At 40.0% G+C, this 17,506-nt stretch overlaps 1 protein-coding gene across 9 annotated transcripts in view; it reads left to right on the forward strand.

Moving 5' to 3' along the window:
• The window catches only part of RALGAPB (Ral GTPase activating protein non-catalytic subunit beta), an 83,140-nt gene that overhangs the window by 45,559 nt on the left and 20,075 nt on the right, over positions 1–17,506 (forward strand). For all 9 annotated transcript variants that reach the window (XM_038572301.1, XM_038572300.1, XM_038572304.1 and 6 more), the window contains 5 exons: positions 6,208–6,395; positions 8,699–8,805; positions 10,372–10,524; positions 12,752–12,961; positions 14,830–14,988. In XM_038572301.1, coding sequence (XP_038428229.1) covers positions 6,208–6,395; positions 8,699–8,805; positions 10,372–10,524; positions 12,752–12,961; positions 14,830–14,988 — 817 coding nt within the window. The remainder of the gene's footprint in view (positions 1–6,207; positions 6,396–8,698; positions 8,806–10,371; positions 10,525–12,751; positions 12,962–14,829; positions 14,989–17,506) is intronic.

The following is a 17,506-nucleotide window of genomic DNA, read 5'->3' on the forward strand; positions in this document are numbered from 1 at the left end:
TGTTGTTTCCTCTCCCCAGTTGTTCAGCATTAAGTGATATAACCTTCCAGGATACTTTTTCTCTAGAGTAAAGTGGAAAGGAAAAACATGTTTTGGGAACCAAACCAGGAATGTGGGGCTGGGAGTTTGAGTCCTTGTTTTTCTGTGCTAGTTGGCATTAATTGAAGACATGTCGTGGTAGAATTAGAAAGGATCTTGGAGAACTTTACTCTCCTCTTCACTTTGGTGCCTGAGTCCAGAGATGGGATCTGCCTGAGGTCACACTATTAGGTCTCCTCCTTTTTAGCTTAGTGGTCTGTAGTCTGTTACGTTTATAGTACATATTAGAAGTTCATTCAGTCAGGATTTCTTGAGTTCCCTCTTAATAGGGTTGTAAAGATGAATCAGATTCAGTTACCGCCCTCAAAGAGCTTCTTGTCCAGTAGGGAAGATAAGAGATGAACACAAATAGCTGTAGTGTTGGGAGGAGATTAGGTGCTGCAGGAGAAGAGGTATAATAATGTGTTGGAAGGGGAAAATGAATTTTCACAGGATGGATGAAGTTTCATCAGAAGCCAGATTAAGGAGTAGTTAAGGCAGCAAGAGAAGATTCACTACCTAATCATTTAGGTAGTGAAGGAATGGAAATAGGTTGGAACCTTAGAAAAGTAGCAGCGATTGCTTAGAGAGTTTGCATTTGGCAGATAAGTGAGGAAAGTGGAAAGAGGGAAGGAAGGCAATGTAGGCCCATTTATGGATTAAAAAGAAGGAGTTGAGTGGAGAAGATTAGGTAGAATCATAGTGCAGATGGAAAGATGGGACTTAGGAAAGGGTGAGTGTGAGTGTGGGTGAAGACCCAGAACACATGAGAGCAGGAAAGAGGATGTCTGGTCAGTCTGGATTGCTCGTTGTGGTCTTAAAGTGGTAGGCAAGACTACTCGCAGATTTGTATGTACATTGGCCGGTACCAAGGTCCCAGAGTCTTTGGAGTTCAGTGGTCTGTTTGTCACTTGAGGCATTCACAATAAAGTTGGATCTCTTCCTTGTGGGCTTTGGTTACTCAGTACATTTTTAGAAGCATGCGTGCTTCAGTTTAGTCCTGCTTACTACGCTAGCTAGGCATTCATTGGGATTCTGGAAGTTTGGCTAATAGCTGGAAAATCAGAAAAATGTGAATGTGGCTGTTGAAACATTTGCTTACACAGACGATGAGTATTAGAAATAATAAGAGTTCAGGGAGGTGCCTGGATGGCTTGGTTGGTTAAGTGTCCAACTCTTGGTTTCAGCTCAGGTCATGATCTCATGAATGATGAGATCAAGCTCCATCTTGGGCTCCGTGCAGAGAGTCTGCTCAAAGATTCTCTTGCTGTGCCCCTTCCCACCACTCTGTGTGTGTGTGTGTGCACGTGCACACACACACGTATGGCACACACACTCTCTCTCTCTCTCTCTTTCCTTTTTTTTTTTTTTTTTTAAGATTTTATTTATTCATGAGAGACCTAGAGAGACATAGGCAGAGGGAGAAGCAGGCTCCCCATGGGAAACCTAATGTGGGACTTGATCCCGGAACTTCAAGATCACACCCTGAGCCAAAGGCAGATGCTTAACCACCCAGACATCTCTCTCTCTCTCTCTCTCAAATAAGTAAATAAATCTTAAAAAAAAAAAAAAGTTCACAGAGAAGACCATGTGGGTGTGGGGTAGACTGAAAAGCTTTATGAAAGAACTGAGTCTTGATGTGTGCCTGGAAGAGTAGGAAGGATATAGAGAGAATGGGGGAGAGCATTTCACACTGGGAACTCTATTATACAAGAGTAAGTCTGCTGCATCCAGCCTCAGTGAGACATTCTGATGAGAGTATGACTGGCAATGAGAGTTGGATGTGTGCTCAGAATGAGTAGTGAGCCCTGGCTTCCAGGCATCCTAGCCAGTGGTTATCTAGGTGGCTCATCTCTTTTATCTGCAGCTGTCTTGTCTCTGCTGGCAATTCCACAAATGATATCTCCAGTTACCTGTCTTGAAGAGGGCCCTGCAGAGTACTGTCATCATGAAACCTGTCCCAAAATAAATCTCACTGTTTCCTCAAAATTACGGCTTTATGTCTGCATCACTGCTGTTTTCTGGTTATGCAAACACAGACAGACCTTTGGCTTTTTTTCTGATTTTATCTCTGCTTTATTTGTCATTGACATATGAAGCCAGTGACTGAGTCTAGTAGACTTTATTTTTGGAAGTATTTCCCCCATCCCCTCTAACTTCAGCATGCTGGTTTATGCTCTTCTCACTTCTTGTCTAATTTCCCTGTTTTTAATCTTACCCTTCCTGTTCATCTTGCATTCCATTTTTTTAACTCGTCCTTAGGAACTGCTTTTTTTTCTTGCTGCTCGAGTGGTTGAAAACTGAATAGATCTCTGTTTCCTGCTATGTTGTCTGAACTCCTTGTCCAGTTTTCAAGGCCCTCCTTATTCTATCTCCACTTACACTGTCTGATATTTCCCAGCACATCCCTTCTGCCATAGTGGGACCTGGCAGGCCATTTGTGGCTGTGAACTGGGCATGCTCATACCTGTCTTTGTGTATTCCCTGGGTTTCATGACTTCCTTCTTTTCCCAGAGGGTCACGTCCTCTTACTGTTCAGTGCTCACATCAGATCTAGCTACCTCCTTGGAACCTTCCTGGCTATTCTGCTTCTGAATGATGACTCTTTTCTGCACCTCTGCTCATTTAGCCAGACCCTACTGCATAGTATGGAATTCTATACTGTCACGATCATATCTGGTTATATTTGATACATGCTAGTGTTGTCTCCCCAACTTGGGCAGAGGCCACATTTCCTTCTTTAACACCTCTCACAACGCTAAGAATAGTAGACAGTTATGAAGTACAGATTGGCTGGTTTGGGTGTTTTCTCCTTCATGTACTAATACAAATTCAGAATTAGGACTCTTGGAAGTTTTTTCAGCAGGCGCTCTGCTTAGGCCACTTGTAAGACATGTTTACAGAGTATTTAGTCTCTAATTTGGGGATACTCTAACCCCCAAGGTTTCCATTTCATTTTTATTATTAAAAATTCGATGTTTACATTGAACCGAAATCTCTCCCACTTTGCATTCTACTTTTATATATATAAAATTTGAACTTATGGTTTTTTTTTAAAGATTTTTATTTATTTATTCATGAGAGACACAGAGAGAGAGAGAGAGAGAGGCAGAGACACAGGCAGAGGGAGAAGCAGGCTCCATGCAGGAAGCCTGACGTGGGACTCGATCCTGGGTCTCCAGGATCAGGCCCTGGGCTGAAGGCAGCGCTAAACTGCTGAGCCACCCAGGCTGCCCGCCTTCTACCTTTTGTTTCTAATTCAAACTCTTTTTTTTTTTTTTAATTTCGTTTTTGATTTTTCTTTTTAAATATTTTATTTATTTATTTATTCATTCATTCATTCATTCATTCATTCATGAAAGACAGAGAGGCAGAGACATAGGCAGAGGGAGAAGCAGGCCCCACGCAGGAAGCCTCACGTGGGACCCGATCCCGGGACTCCAGGATCGTGCCTCAGGCCAAAGACAAGCACTAAACTGCTGAGCCACCCAGGGTCCCTAATTCAAACTCTTGATAGAGGAGGAGTCCTTTTTTCCAGGCAGTAACAATGTCTGAAGATAGTGCTCATGAAGATAATGATTCATTTCGCCAATACTTCAAGCTATTTGTTGTATGACAGAGATTCAAGTACCTTTATTATCCTGGTTATTCTCTCAGTGGTGTGGGTTTGACTACATACCTCTTAAAGGTGGTTTACAAGTACAATATTCTAGGTGGGGTCGGATGATCTTTACACTCTATAGGATATTATATTTTCATTAAAATGTACTTGGAGACTGCACTGGGTTTTCGAGAACTTGATGATTTGCATAAAGTCAACTAAAATTAGAGTCTTTTTCACACATTTATCTTTTGTCTGTTTTTCTCATCCTGTACTTACTTGTTTGGGGGTATTTAGATGTACAGAACTCTACATTTAAACTTGAGATCTCGTTATGTAAGATTTGCCTCATTATTTGGATCCCAACTCCTCCTCTAACATACTAGTTTGCAGCTCAACTTTTGGTCAACCAAAGATTTAATGAGCCTGCTATGCATGTTTCCTAATCAAAGACACTCATGAAAATGTTGAACAGAGATAGATTCACAAAGCATATCATCAGAGTTTTTTTTTTTTTTTTTTAAAGGTTTTATTTATTGGGACAGACACCTGGATGGCTCAGCATTGGGGCATCTGCCTTTGGCTCAAGGTGTGATCCCAGTCTGAGGAGGTCTGGGGAATCAAGTCCCGCATCGGCTCCCTGCAGGGAGTCTGCTTCTCCCTCTGCCTATGTCTCTGCCTCTCTCTCTGTGCCTCTCGTGAATAAATAAATAAAATCTTATTTTATTGATGACCTGATTTTATTTATTTATTCACGAGAGGCACAGAGAGAGAGAGAGAGGCAGAGACATAGGCAGAGGGAGAAGCAAGCTCCATGCAGGGAGCCTGATGTATGATTCCATTCCAGGACCCCAGGATCACAACCTGAGCTGAAGGCAGATGCTCAACCACTGAGCCCCCCAGGTGCCCCTCAGTAGAGATTTCCATTCAGATTGACAGGGATATTTTAATGATGTCTCCAGGTTTATACCATACACCATCAAAGACTTGTATGTCTTGATTTCAGAAACCATTCTCTACCTTTTTGGTCTAGTCACTCACTATATGAAGTTACATTTTCCTATTTTCTGGTCTGCTGGTATTTCATCTGTTTTCCACAAATCCTTAGAGGCTTGAACTCACCATCAGATTCTCTTGGTCTTTGAAATTTTTAGACCATTCTCCTAACAGGAGGGAAAATTTTAGATGAAAAACGTCTGTTGAGCAGTGTTGCCTTCCATTATCAAAGGTATTTGGGTTCAGGCATTAGAATGAAGGAGAAAGGGAGAGGCCACTCAGGTTAAAGATTGAGATGACAAAAATGTGTTGGAGAGTATTAGCTTTACAAATGAGGTACATATGGGGAAGGCTTCGCAGCAAACCAGTAGTATGTCTGATCTACATGAGATGCATATAAGGGATCAGGTAATATTAGGACCATAAGATAAAATTATTACAAGGTACTTTCTGTGCTTCAGTTTCTTCATTATAAAATGAGAATAATTATGGTACTTACCTTATAGGGTTGGTTTGATAGCTAAATAAAAGAACGTGTGTAAAGTGCTTAGAGCAGTGCCTCATGATAAGTGCCAATTATTGTTAATTGTATGCAGAAATTTCTATGGACATAAACATTTCTGAATGTTAAGTCTTGTGTAGTTGAATTCCAGTTTACAAAGCATTTTTTTTCGTAAATATTCTTATTTAGTAATTACAATAGTTCTGTGAGATGTACTAGTAATGCCTCTAGTCTCATCTGTAAAATGAGGACAATGTCTACTCAGGGCCACACAGTGCTAAGGCAGCAATCCCTGGTTTCTGGTTGCTTAAAGATCACTTATCACATCTGAGCCTGAATTTCCTCATCTGAAAAATTGAGATTTGGCTGGTCTTTGGGTCCTTTTCTAGGGCTAGAAGGCATTAGCTAGCACAGTCCTGATACCTGGAGCACATAACATGTTTTTTTCAATATATCTTTGGGAGCTCCTCAGTTTGGAGATGTGGTTAGTCAGGTTCTCTGGGTTAGCAAGCTCTGAGAGAAATTTCCTTGCAAGAAGTTTATTAGAAGGTGCTCTTAGGATCAGGTGCTTATGGGAGTGAAGGGGGCAGGGCTGAGCAGAGGGAAGGACTAAGCTGGAACAGATGCAGCAAAGAACTCTGGGGCTGGGTTGGGCCTTCAGGGGTCTCAGAGGTAGGGCAAGGGGCCTGGGACTTGCCCCCACACCCTTTCACTGGCTGTGGGTTGTCCTGGGACAAAACGTTGATTTGGGGTGAGGTGCTTTTTCTTGACTGAGAGCAAGTCCTAGAGAGGGATGCAGCTGAAAGCTGTGGCCACCATCTCTCTGTGCTGTGGGGGAATGAAGCTTTCAGTCTTGAAGGCAGGAATCTGGACCACACACCACAGTGTCCACCACAGAGAGTAATCTGACTTGCAAAGAGGAAGCATGGCTGTGGTCACTTAAAATTCAAAGTAGAAGGACACATTGATGCATGAGGTTAACCTAAGATTTTGCTTTGGGGATTTACTGTTATCTTTTGCATTCTCCTAGTATTATGCAGTTGCTCGGCGCGTTTCCTTCACCCAGTGGTCCTGCCTCTCCTTGTAGTCTGGTGAATGAGACCACTTTGATTAAATACTCAAGGCTGCCAACCATAAACAAGCATAGTTTCCGGTACTTTGTCTTGGATAACAGTGTCATCCTGGCAATGCTGGAGCAACCTCTTGGAAATGAACAGAGTAAGTTTCAGCACTTTGGGCCTTCTCCACTGCTAAATTGACATGTTCATCAGTACTCTCAGGCTGTTTCCAGGATCAGGGAAGAAAAGACTGCAAATTTACAGAATTTTGCATTTGTCAAAAGGTCTTCTAGCTGTGTGATAATAGTACCTGAAGAATAGAGGGTCAGAAAATAGAATATACGTATTAAACAGAATCTTTAGAGGCTCTTTGAATGTATCTGAAATACCAGAAAAGAGCTCTCTAGTTCTATAAAAAGTTTATTTTAGTGGGGTTTTATTTTATTTTATTTTTCTATGTATAAAAATTATTATTACTCTTCTTGAACTTTGGATCTTGCCCTTCTCTTCTACTGGCCCTGACTCCACTTTGTGGGGCCACCCAAACAGGTGGGAGGTTTGAGGAATTGTCTTGGCCTGCTCCTTCCTGTTTCTCCTTTCCACAATTGATGTCCAAGTTTCTACCTACCCAGTGACTCTTGAATCTTTTTTTCCTTTCCATCCCTCCCAATACATCCAAATGCAGGGCCTTATTATTTCTTACTGAGATTATTTTAGTTGCTTCCTACTTAGTCTGATCCCCCCTTCCTTCTGCTTCCAATATGTCTGACCCTGCCCCCAATCTTACTTGCTGCCACCATTGTATTCTTCCTCAAATGTGGATCTGACCATGCCAGTGCCCTCCTGAAAGCCCTTTAATGATTTTCCATTGACACACCATGCACTGGTTCCCTCCTCAACTTCAATTATAAACCATCTCAAGGTATATGATTACCACTGCAACTCAGGCTACTCAAAGTACATTTTTTTTTCTGATGGTAGTTGGAATCAGCCAGTACGTAAAGGAAGCATGTTCTCAGAGAGACCCTTATTTCTTGAAAAGTGAAGGTTACAGAACCCACAGAGAGGGTCCCGGGAATCATTCACTGTTCCTTCATTTATAGGTGAAGAAATGGAGGCTCAGAAAGGATATATGACTTGGTCAGGGTTACTCAGGAAGTACATGGTATGGCTAGGACTAGTGTCCAAATTTTGAGTGTTTCTGTTGTCCTTGTCCCATAAGATTTTCTCAGTAATTAAAGATTTGACTTCTTACCTTTACAAAGGTGAACAGTGTCTTACAGTCCTAAGCAGATTCTTTTGAGATTGTAGGAGTAGGATCTCATGAATCCATAAAATAAAGTGAGACATTTCCCTATAGTTAGGGGATGAGTGAATACCATCACAGGTTTCCATTGTATAGTGATAAGATACAAAGACTTTAATATAAAAATAGATGTGGCCTTTAATCATTTTCCAACTCCAGAAGCGCTGGTTCCAACTCTTTCCTGCATGTACTTCTTCTCTATCCCAAACCTAGGGCTTGCTTCACTTTCTTCCCTGGTTCCCTGGCTTGTGCCTATTATTCATGATTCCTCCAGCTTTCTACTCCCAAGCCACCTGCTAAGGAGTCTGAAATCCCAGTGTCCCCTTTGGGTTTCCTGGCCTGAGGGGTAAGTGTCAGCCCTCTTCCAGATTTTTTAGGACTTCCTTTCTCTCATTCCCAGTAATTTCACTGCATCGGAAGCCTACTAAAAACATAAGCAGATGGGATTTTATAGATTTACAAGGACATTTTCATAGTTTATTTTAATAGTTAATAACAGAAGAAGTGAGAAAGTTTGAACAGGTTTAACTCTCACACCAGGACAAAAGGGAGGAATAAGAAGGAGGATCTGGGCCACTCCACAAGTCCATCCTAAGTTTTTTCCCCTCCCATCCCCTGCCCCTGAACTTCCCTGGGGTGGAACAGTGACTGCCTGTGGGGGATAACACACAGGTCTGGATGAATGCAACAGCAGCACTGCAGAATCCCAGTCTGCCTTTCTGTACTTTGGTTCTTCTCAACACTGGAAGAGTATTGCTTAGGAGAGTGTTTGCCAAAAATGTATATTTGTACCACTGGAGGCATGTGAGATGATGTTAGTATGTTGAACATTATTTTATGTATTGTTAAACATGTGTTTAAAAAACACATTATTAGCACACCACAATTCAGAGTTTTCCATTTAAAGATACACTGTTTCCTTTTAAAATAGACTTAAGTTTTAAAAAGAAAGTAAGTGGTTGTTACAGAATAAGATAATAGTACTTATGGTCTGTGGATAAGGCAGAAACCACAGAGGTAGACCACTAAGAAAAACCATGCTATGTTTTTCAACACTATGCTAGGGCTTTGATTATTAGAGGCTTTTCAGTTGATAACAGGTGTATTATAAATAGTTGTCTGAAATAAAAACTTTTTCCATCAATATTTTATTCCAGATGATTTTTTTCCCTCTGTCACTGTGCTGGTTCGAGGAATGTCTGGAAGACTTGCTTGGGCACAACAACTTTGCCTTTTACCCAGAGGAGCAAAAGCAAATCAGAAGGTATCCATTAGATGTTACAGGGAAGTGACAAGGAGTGAGTGAGCGCATGCTAGTGTGCATGCGTGTTATGATTTAAAGGTTAAATAACATCCCAACAAAATTCATTGGTAAATACTTTTGATCCTAGCCAGGGTTCAGTCAGTTGGTTCACATCAGAATCATCTTAGAAGGCCATAATTCCCACATCCTCTAAATTACTCTTTAAAGACATCTTTAAGGTTGATGTGTTTTCAAAAAGCTTTCCAGGTGATTCTGATATCTGTTTATGATTAGGAACTACTGTTCTGAGCTGTGGCCTCAGTTTTTAATGTAGTGTTAAAATATAATAAAACTCAGGTAAATACCATATATGCAAAACATTCGGCCAGATTCATGATCTCTCTGGCAGCAGGACTTAGTTTCAAATCATTTTTATATAATTTATTTCTGTATAATTGATAATACACCTTATAAGTTTTTGAATATGCTGTATACTAAAATCTTATTTGGGGTGGCATAGTTTATTTTCTTTATAACATTTGTAATTTTGTGAGTAAAATTTGCTTATGGGAAAAGGTTGGAAAATTCAGATAATCAGGAAGAAGTCTTAAGTCATCTGGACTCTCGCCTTCTAGAAGTAGTCACTCTTAATATTTTAGTGGATTTCTTTACAATATTTTTTACTTTCTGTACACAATAATATTAAATAGAATTTGAGTCCCATTTGTATGCTGTTCTTTTCACTTATTATATTACAAGCTTATACTTATGTTACTAAAAATTCTTTAAAATATGACTTCATAAAATGTCACCAGCATTTAAGAGAGACAACCGCAAAACTGGAGCATGTGTCTAAAATCATTTAACATCCTAGATGTCTTTTAGGTGAGATACGTTTTTACCCTGTGAGGAACACACCTCTGTTTTCATATGGTGGCGTCATGCAGATCACATTCCGTCAGCACTGTAAGCCACTAAATTAGCATTAAAGACAGGAGGAAGGAGATCAGGAAAAGAACGAAAATTTGTTGATGGTTTAATATGTGTGTTATACATTTTTATTTAATCATTACAACAACCTTGTGATGGATTATTTCCACTTCAGTTGCAAAAACAAATCTGTACAGTTAATGTATGTTAAAGCAGGGATTTGGAGCCATGAGGATCTGGATTTGGTATTCATTTGAACTCACTGTCTAGAGAGCCCCAGTGGACCTAAACTTGTACTTTGTTATATAGGATAATTTGAGACCCCTTGGGGAAGAGGAAAGTTTGAGTCTTAAGCTCTGAACTGCCTTATCCATTGGTTTGCCACTTAATATGAGAGATTCTGGCCTGGGGCAGTTGAGGTTTACAACCCGTAAGTCAAAAAATCTACAAATTGATGAACATTTTTATAATAGTAAAAGAGTACCCTGGAACACAGGCTATTTACCTTTGTGTTAGCAGTGGTATTTGTAGATTATTACTGAGTTCTAGTGTTATGTAATCCCAGGAAAACAGGCATCCAAGAGACCAGGGAAGTACATGTCATCACAGATGGCACCAAATGTAATACACATAATATTATTTGTTTTATTTTAACAGCTTTTTGTACCTGAACCTCGTCCAATTCCTAAAAATGATGTTGGATTTAAATATACTGTCAAACATCGACCATTTCCTGAAGAGGTGGATAAGATTCCTTTTGTGAAAGCAGATCTGAGCATTCCAGATTTGCATGAAATTGTCACTGAAGAAGTAAGATAAGTTATTGTCAGCTTTTGTTAAAGGGAATTACTATAAACATTCTTGAACAACTGCCATGGTTGAGACTACTTTTTTTTTTTTAATTATGTTACTGGAGGTGATTCATAAGATGGCATAGATCTCTGTCATCCAGGTTATCATGGAAGACAGTTATAGTTTGTGGCTGATTGAAAGGACCTGGACTTCTCTCGTAGAGAGGTGTCTGGGCTGCCAGGGCTGGTCCGTGGTAGGTTTCTGCAGGATGGGGATATGATCAGACTCTCGTGGAGGATATTTAGAGAAGGGAGACCCATTCAGAGACTTTGCTGACCATTCAGACAGGGAAAAGGAAGGACCGCCTGACTGATACTGGAAGTTGAAACACATGGAATGTGCCGTAGCGGTAGACCCAGGCAGTCTTCAGTTGGTAAAGGAAGCCAAAGAGCTGAAGAGTATAGATTCTAAACCTGAGTGACAAACTATCAGTGCTATTTACAGAAATATGGATTAGTTAGGAAGAGGACAGATTTGGGAAGATGGGAAAAATGTATTTGGTTTTAGATTAATATATAGTTAGATTAAGTAATTGGTATCTTAGGTCAAGAGAGAAGAGTTATAAGAAGTACGGGACAGAAGGATGTCAGGATATGAGAGAACAGAAGGGCAGAAATGGAGGCTGCTTATACTAGCCAGGGAGATGAGGGAGAAGGAGCACTAAGGAGAGGCCCCTGGATTTTGGCATGAACGTGCCAGTGACCTTTGAGAGCAGTTCCAAAGGAGTGTTAAAGTCAGAGACAGGAGGGTAAGGGGCTGGGAGAGGCATGGTTAATGAGCGACAGTGAACATAGACTATACTGTTAGCACTTAAGAGAAGGGTATAGAGTAGATAATAGCATGAGGAAATTGTATAGCTAAGGCAAGGCAAAGCTAGATTTTACTTCTCTTTTTCCTTTCTCTCTTTTTTTAAACTCATGGATGTGAGGAATATGAACATGCTTAGAAGCTGAGAGGAAGGAAACAGTGGAGAAGGGCTTGTGTCTGCTAACACTGTAAGATGGGCTAGGAAAAACCATGATTAATAGAATAAGGCCCTGGAGGCAGTAGGGTCAAGATTCTAAGTGATTGCATCTAGAAGAACCATATTTCTGGTTAGACAGAGGAGAAGAGAGCAGGTGGAGATTCAGAGACATTTAAAGGTGGAAAGGAGGGAAACTGAAGGATCTTATGTAAATTTTAATTTTAGCTCTTAGCAATGAAATAGGGAATAAAAGATGGCTCATAATATTGCCAGGCAGCCCAGCCCAAGTTAAGTAGCATTGCCTGTAGTGAAATTATTTAACTCACTGTGCTGACATTCTTCGAAAATCCTTGAGGTCTGGAGGCATTAAGTTAAAAAATTTGAGTGGTATGGAGATGGATGGGGTAAAAATATGGAAGAGTCAAAAAACATAGCCATTTATATGTTTAGAAGAGGTACTAAGATGTTAGACTTGGGGGATTAGGCTTGGTTGGGAAGTAGGTGTAGGTAAAGCCAGGTACTAAATGGCCTGGGAAAATAGGAGGAGGAATTGAATGCTCACAGTGCTGGCAAAGCACAGCTTGAGGAGTGAAAGTGTGGGAGAGCTGTAGGACGGGTCTTATGGTTGGAGAAGAGAATCTCAGGATTGTAATTCTTAAAGTACAGCTTCTCTAAGGTACAGAGTGTGCTCATGGATGGCCAAAGTTGTGAAGTTTGAGGAGGTTATGGAAATAAAAGCCAAGCAATTGCAAGGATCATTGCTCGCACCACAGAGGATGGAGTTTAAACTAGAATTGTTCAGAAGGGAAGCAAGGGTTGCGGAGAGTCTCTGAGTCTAGTGGAGTAATCCGTATGGACGAGGACTTTCAACATGAGGCCCCTGCAGGGTGAGGGTGGACAGTGATCTGGGAGTGGGAATGAAAGCAACAACCCTGTCCCCTTTCATGCCTGTTTGAGGGGAAGCAGAGATAGAATGGTTTCATTTACAGCAAGGAGATGAAGGACATCATTGTTGAGGCGATAGCGCAGGGGTTTTTGGTATTTGTTTTAACCTTGAACATGTTTGCTTGGTTGCAATCTCTATTGAGTTGAAACTCAGTGTTGATCACTGAAAATTATCTGCATTTTTTTCATTGCTTAATACTTTATTTTTAAATTATGATTAATCCTAATACTTTTTTAAGATAGTTCCAAAAAAATTAAATATTTGGTTTATTTCAGTTAGAAGAGAGACATGAAAAATTAAGGAATGGCATGGCCCAGCAGATTGCTTATGAAATACACCTTGAACAACAAAGTGAGGAAGAATTGCAGAAGAGAAGTTTTCCTGATCCAATTACGGATTGTAAGCCTCCACCTCCTGCCCAAGAATTCCAAACAGCACGCCTCTTCCTTTCACACTTTGGATTTTTGTCTTTAGAAGCATTGAAGGTAATTTTCCTAAATATCTTTGAGTAAATATATTCATAAATTAACATGAAGTTGATGATAGCTAAAACATTTTTTATGTAAATAGAAGAAATTAAAAAAATAAATCTTACCCTGCATGCAAGTAAATGAAATTCTGTGGTGCTGCAATTTTTACTTTGTAAGTCCAAAACAGTTTGTCCCACGAATCCTTCAGGATTGAGGAGACAATCCCCCTATCTGAGGGAGATGCTTTGGTAATACACTAAGTTCTGAAATTCCCTGTGTAGGACCCATATCACATGTATAAATGAAATCTATAGATAATTAGAAAAAGAATATTAAAAATCTCCTAATGAACATTTATGACTGAAGGTACAGGCTATAATGAGCTCTGCTCTTTCATACCACTTTTAAAAAGTAACAAGTATTTGTGAGCCGAGAACTTCTTATGTTGTGTAGGTTCTAAGATCAGGCTGGCTGGGTTTATAGCCTAGTGATGCTTGCCAGCTGTGCAGTCTTGGGCAGTTGCCTGATGTCTCTGAGTCTTAGCTCCACATCTGTGAGGAGACGATGAAAGTACCCACCTCACTATGGCTGTGTGAGACTGGGTGAGATGCTTCATGCTTTATTTAGCACACAGCTGGCCAGCCTGGAAGGTAAATACTGCCTTTTTTTTTTTTTTAAATAGGCTCCATGCACAGTGTGGGACTTGAATTCACAACTCTGAGATTAAGAGTCACACACTCTACTGACTGAACCAGCCAGGGCCCTGATATTGCCATTATTCTTTATTCCATTATCCTTAAAACAGTTTTATAAAGAAAAGAGATACTATTCCTATTTTCTAGATGTGGAAACAGGCTAAAAGTGTGAAATAGCTTGCTTGAGGTGAACTTGGGATTTGTACTAAGGCCTCTTTATTTTGAAAAGCAGAATTGAAGAGTGCTAGGCAAAAAGTTACTCATTGCACAAGTTGTCCCCTGCCCTCACTCCCTAGCAGCTGCTTGGTTAAAGGCCATTTAACTTTTTAGAAAAGAAGGGGCAAGGGCACCTGGGTGGCTCAGCAGTTGAGTGGCTGCCTTTGGCTCATGGCATGATTCTGGGTCCAGGATTGAGTCCCGTATCAGGCTTCCTGCGAGGAGCTTGCTTCTCCCTCTGTGTCTCTGCCTGTGTCTCTGTGTCTCATGAATAAATAAATAAAATCTTAAAAAAAAAAAAAAAGGAAAGAAGGGGCAACATTGCTAGTTTTAGGTTTCAGCACACTGATGGAAAATGTTCTGTGTTGTAGAAAAGTGAGTTGGTGATGGAGAGTATGAACATTACTCTGAGCTCACAGAAGTGGCAGGAAGGACAGAGGGAGAGAAAGAATCTCAAGCAGGCTTCAGTGCAGAGCCTGATGTGGGGCTCAATCTCACAACCCTGAGATCATGACCTGAGCAGAAATCAGGACTGGGCCACTTAACCAAAATTACAATCATAGTATGATCTTTATTGTCTTTAACAAAAAAGACAATTGATAGGAAGTACACAAGAATGTTAAATAGTTTCTTTAGGATAATGGTGGTGCTTATTCCTGCCACTTTATAAGTTTTTTACTTAATATTTATTAAACTATGAACAAGTGTTGGTCTTATATATTTTTTAAAGATTTTATTTATCTATGAGAAACATATGGGGTGGGGGTGGGGGATGGGCAGAGTCACAGGCAGAGGGAGAAGCAGGCTCCATCCTGGGAGCCTGACGTAGGACTCAATCCCTGGTCTCCAGGATCACGCCCTGGGCTGAAGGTGGCGCTAAACCGCTGAGCCACACAGGCTGCCCAAGTGTCGGTTTTATAATTAGAGTAGAGAAAAGAGAGAATAATTTCTCCTTTCTTCCTTTGGTGGTAGGAACCTGCAAATAGTCGCCTACCTCCTCACCTTATTGCACTTGACTCCACGATACCTGGATTTTTTGATGACATTGGATATCTGGATCTCTTGCCGTGTCGTCCCTTTGACACAGTTTTTATTTTCTATATGAAACCAGGTCAGAAAACAAACCAGGAGGTAAGATTTCTGAATTTGGGGGATAATTTTTTATGCTGTAAATGTAAGAAGTTTTACTTGCCTTGTGCTTATCCATAGTAGGAGATAGGTTATACTTGATGCTTAAAGACTCGTGAACCAGTTCAGAATGGAATTAATGAAAATTATCATGCTCAGAGTCCTAAGTCTTGACACTCAAAAGAATGTGATTAGGGAGGAGCCACAATGTGTCTTTCTTCCCCTTAAGGAATTTAGATTGATAGGACAAAAGAAACTAAAATACAGAAGGTTAGCAACAAAAAGCTAAAACTAGGCCCTGTTGTTTAAGAAGAGTGAAAAACAGCAGTAGATATTTGCTGAACATCTTCTGTGTGGCTCACTGTGCCTGGGTATAGAAGTAAGTAACAGTCTTTCCTCCTGAGGAGCTCATCTTCTAGGTAATATCGAAAGCAGGTAAATTTCAGTTGAGGCCTGCTTAGCATATGTTTGGGAAAAGACCTCCTGAAATAAAGTAAAGGGTAAAAATGGAAGACTTAAGTAAAATTTAAGTTAAAGAAAACTTTTAAGTTTTAGAGTAGGAGAATGATGAAGAAAAATAAAAGGGGATAATGGGAAACTGAGAGTAAATGACAAAAGATTTAAAGCATCTGTTGGAAATGAATAGTTGAAACACAGAATAGGCAGGCACCTACCAATTTTTGACTAGGAAAGGGCCGAAATTATATTTATCAAATACAGTATTAGATGTGTAGGGCATTATGACTACATGATCTTGGAATTTTACTATAGTCTGTGTAACACTGTTAGCTTATCAAATTGAAGATACTTTAAGAAATTTATCAAAGTCACAAAATGTTTATTTTTATTATAAGCAGTATTTCAAATTATTAGTGAACTACTAGAAAATGAGAGGTGAACAAGCTCTACAGGGTATCTAACCTCCCAAAACTACTAAGGGGGGGGAGACAGATGACTAAATAAACAAGAATTGTAAAGTATGTTAATTAGAAGCATGTTTTAGGAGCCATAACCAGGAAAACCTAACCTCGTTTGGAGTTTAGGAGGAAAAGACAGTTTTCTGATATCTGCAGTTATGTTCGCAGTAGGTAAAAAGGTAGAAGCAGGTTGTTACTAACAAAGTAGTAGCATATGTAATGACCCTGGAGGTAAGAGAGAATTCCATCTTCACAAAATTCATTGTGGAGTGAGTATACTTGGAGCTTAGGAGGATATGGGCTTATGGTAGCTGGAGGTGAGACCAGTGGACTCCAGGTTTTTGAAAGAACCTCAGAATGGGGTAGATTGGAGCAATTGGGGATTTGTTTGGAAGAAGTCTAATGCATGGTTCATATGACAATAATAGGGCCATTTTTCTCCTTCCTGTAAAAGAAGACATAAACCATTGAAGTAGCTCTTAAACTAATTTAGTTACCTTAGCTCTTTAGGGACTGAGAGTGATTAGAACAATGCACATTCTCTGCAGCCTCCTGTAGAATGTCTGAGCCCCACCTTTCCTAGGCACAGGGTGGCTTTAGATTAATTTCTAGCTGCCAGTCAGTGGCTTTGTAGGTTGAATTTGACTCATCTATTGCATCTTGACTAACTTTTCAGAAATTGTTTATTTAAAACTTTCACTCCTGAATAAAAATTTTAATTGGAAAAAAACTGGAAGTGGCTGTCAAATCAGTTTTTTGGCACTTACATGACTGTGAAGCGCTGTGGGTGAACTACATATGTGTACTTCTAATGAGAAGTGTTTAAGACATAATGGCCTGGCAATTTTTGCCCAGTGGATTGACAAGTAATAGAAGGAACACTCCATATTTTGGTTTGATCACGCCTCTGTATGGTCTTGACATAGATCAGCATTGATGAACCACATCTGTGACTTGTGGACTCTGTCACTGTCTTTTGAGTGGGGGGAACTTTTAAAAGTAGTGATTCCAGGATATAAAATCAATGCACAGAAATCAGTTATATTCCTATACACTAACAATGAGACAGAAGAAAGAGAAATTGAGTAGATTCCATTTACAATTGCACCAAAAACCGTAAGATACCCAGGAATAAACTTAACCAAAGAGTCAAAGGATCTGTACTTAGGAAACTATAGAACACTCTTGAAGGAAATTGAGGAAGACACAAAGAATGGAAAAATGTTCCATGCTCTTGGACTGGAAGAACAAATACTTTTAAAATGTCATGCTTCAGAAAAAAAAAAAAAAAAAAGTCATGCTTCCCAGAGCAGTCTATACTTTCAAGTCTGTACCATCAACTTTTTTCACAGAGCTAGAACAAATAATCTTAAAATTTGTATGGAACCAGAAAAGACCCCAAATAGTCAAAGGAATGTTGAAAAAGTAAACCAAAGCTGGTGGCATCACAATTCAGGACTTCAAGCTTTATCACAAAGCTATAATCATCAAGACAATATGGTACAGGCACAAAAACAGATATAGATCAGTGGAAAAGAATAGAGAACCCAGAAATGGACCCTCAACTCTGTGGTCAGCTAATCAACAAAGCAGGAAAGACTATC

The sequence above is a fragment of the Canis lupus genome, chromosome 24 (genome assembly GCF_011100685.1).
Source record: "Canis lupus familiaris isolate Mischka breed German Shepherd chromosome 24, alternate assembly UU_Cfam_GSD_1.0, whole genome shotgun sequence".
NCBI classification, from domain to species: Eukaryota; Metazoa; Chordata; class Mammalia; order Carnivora; family Canidae; genus Canis; species Canis lupus.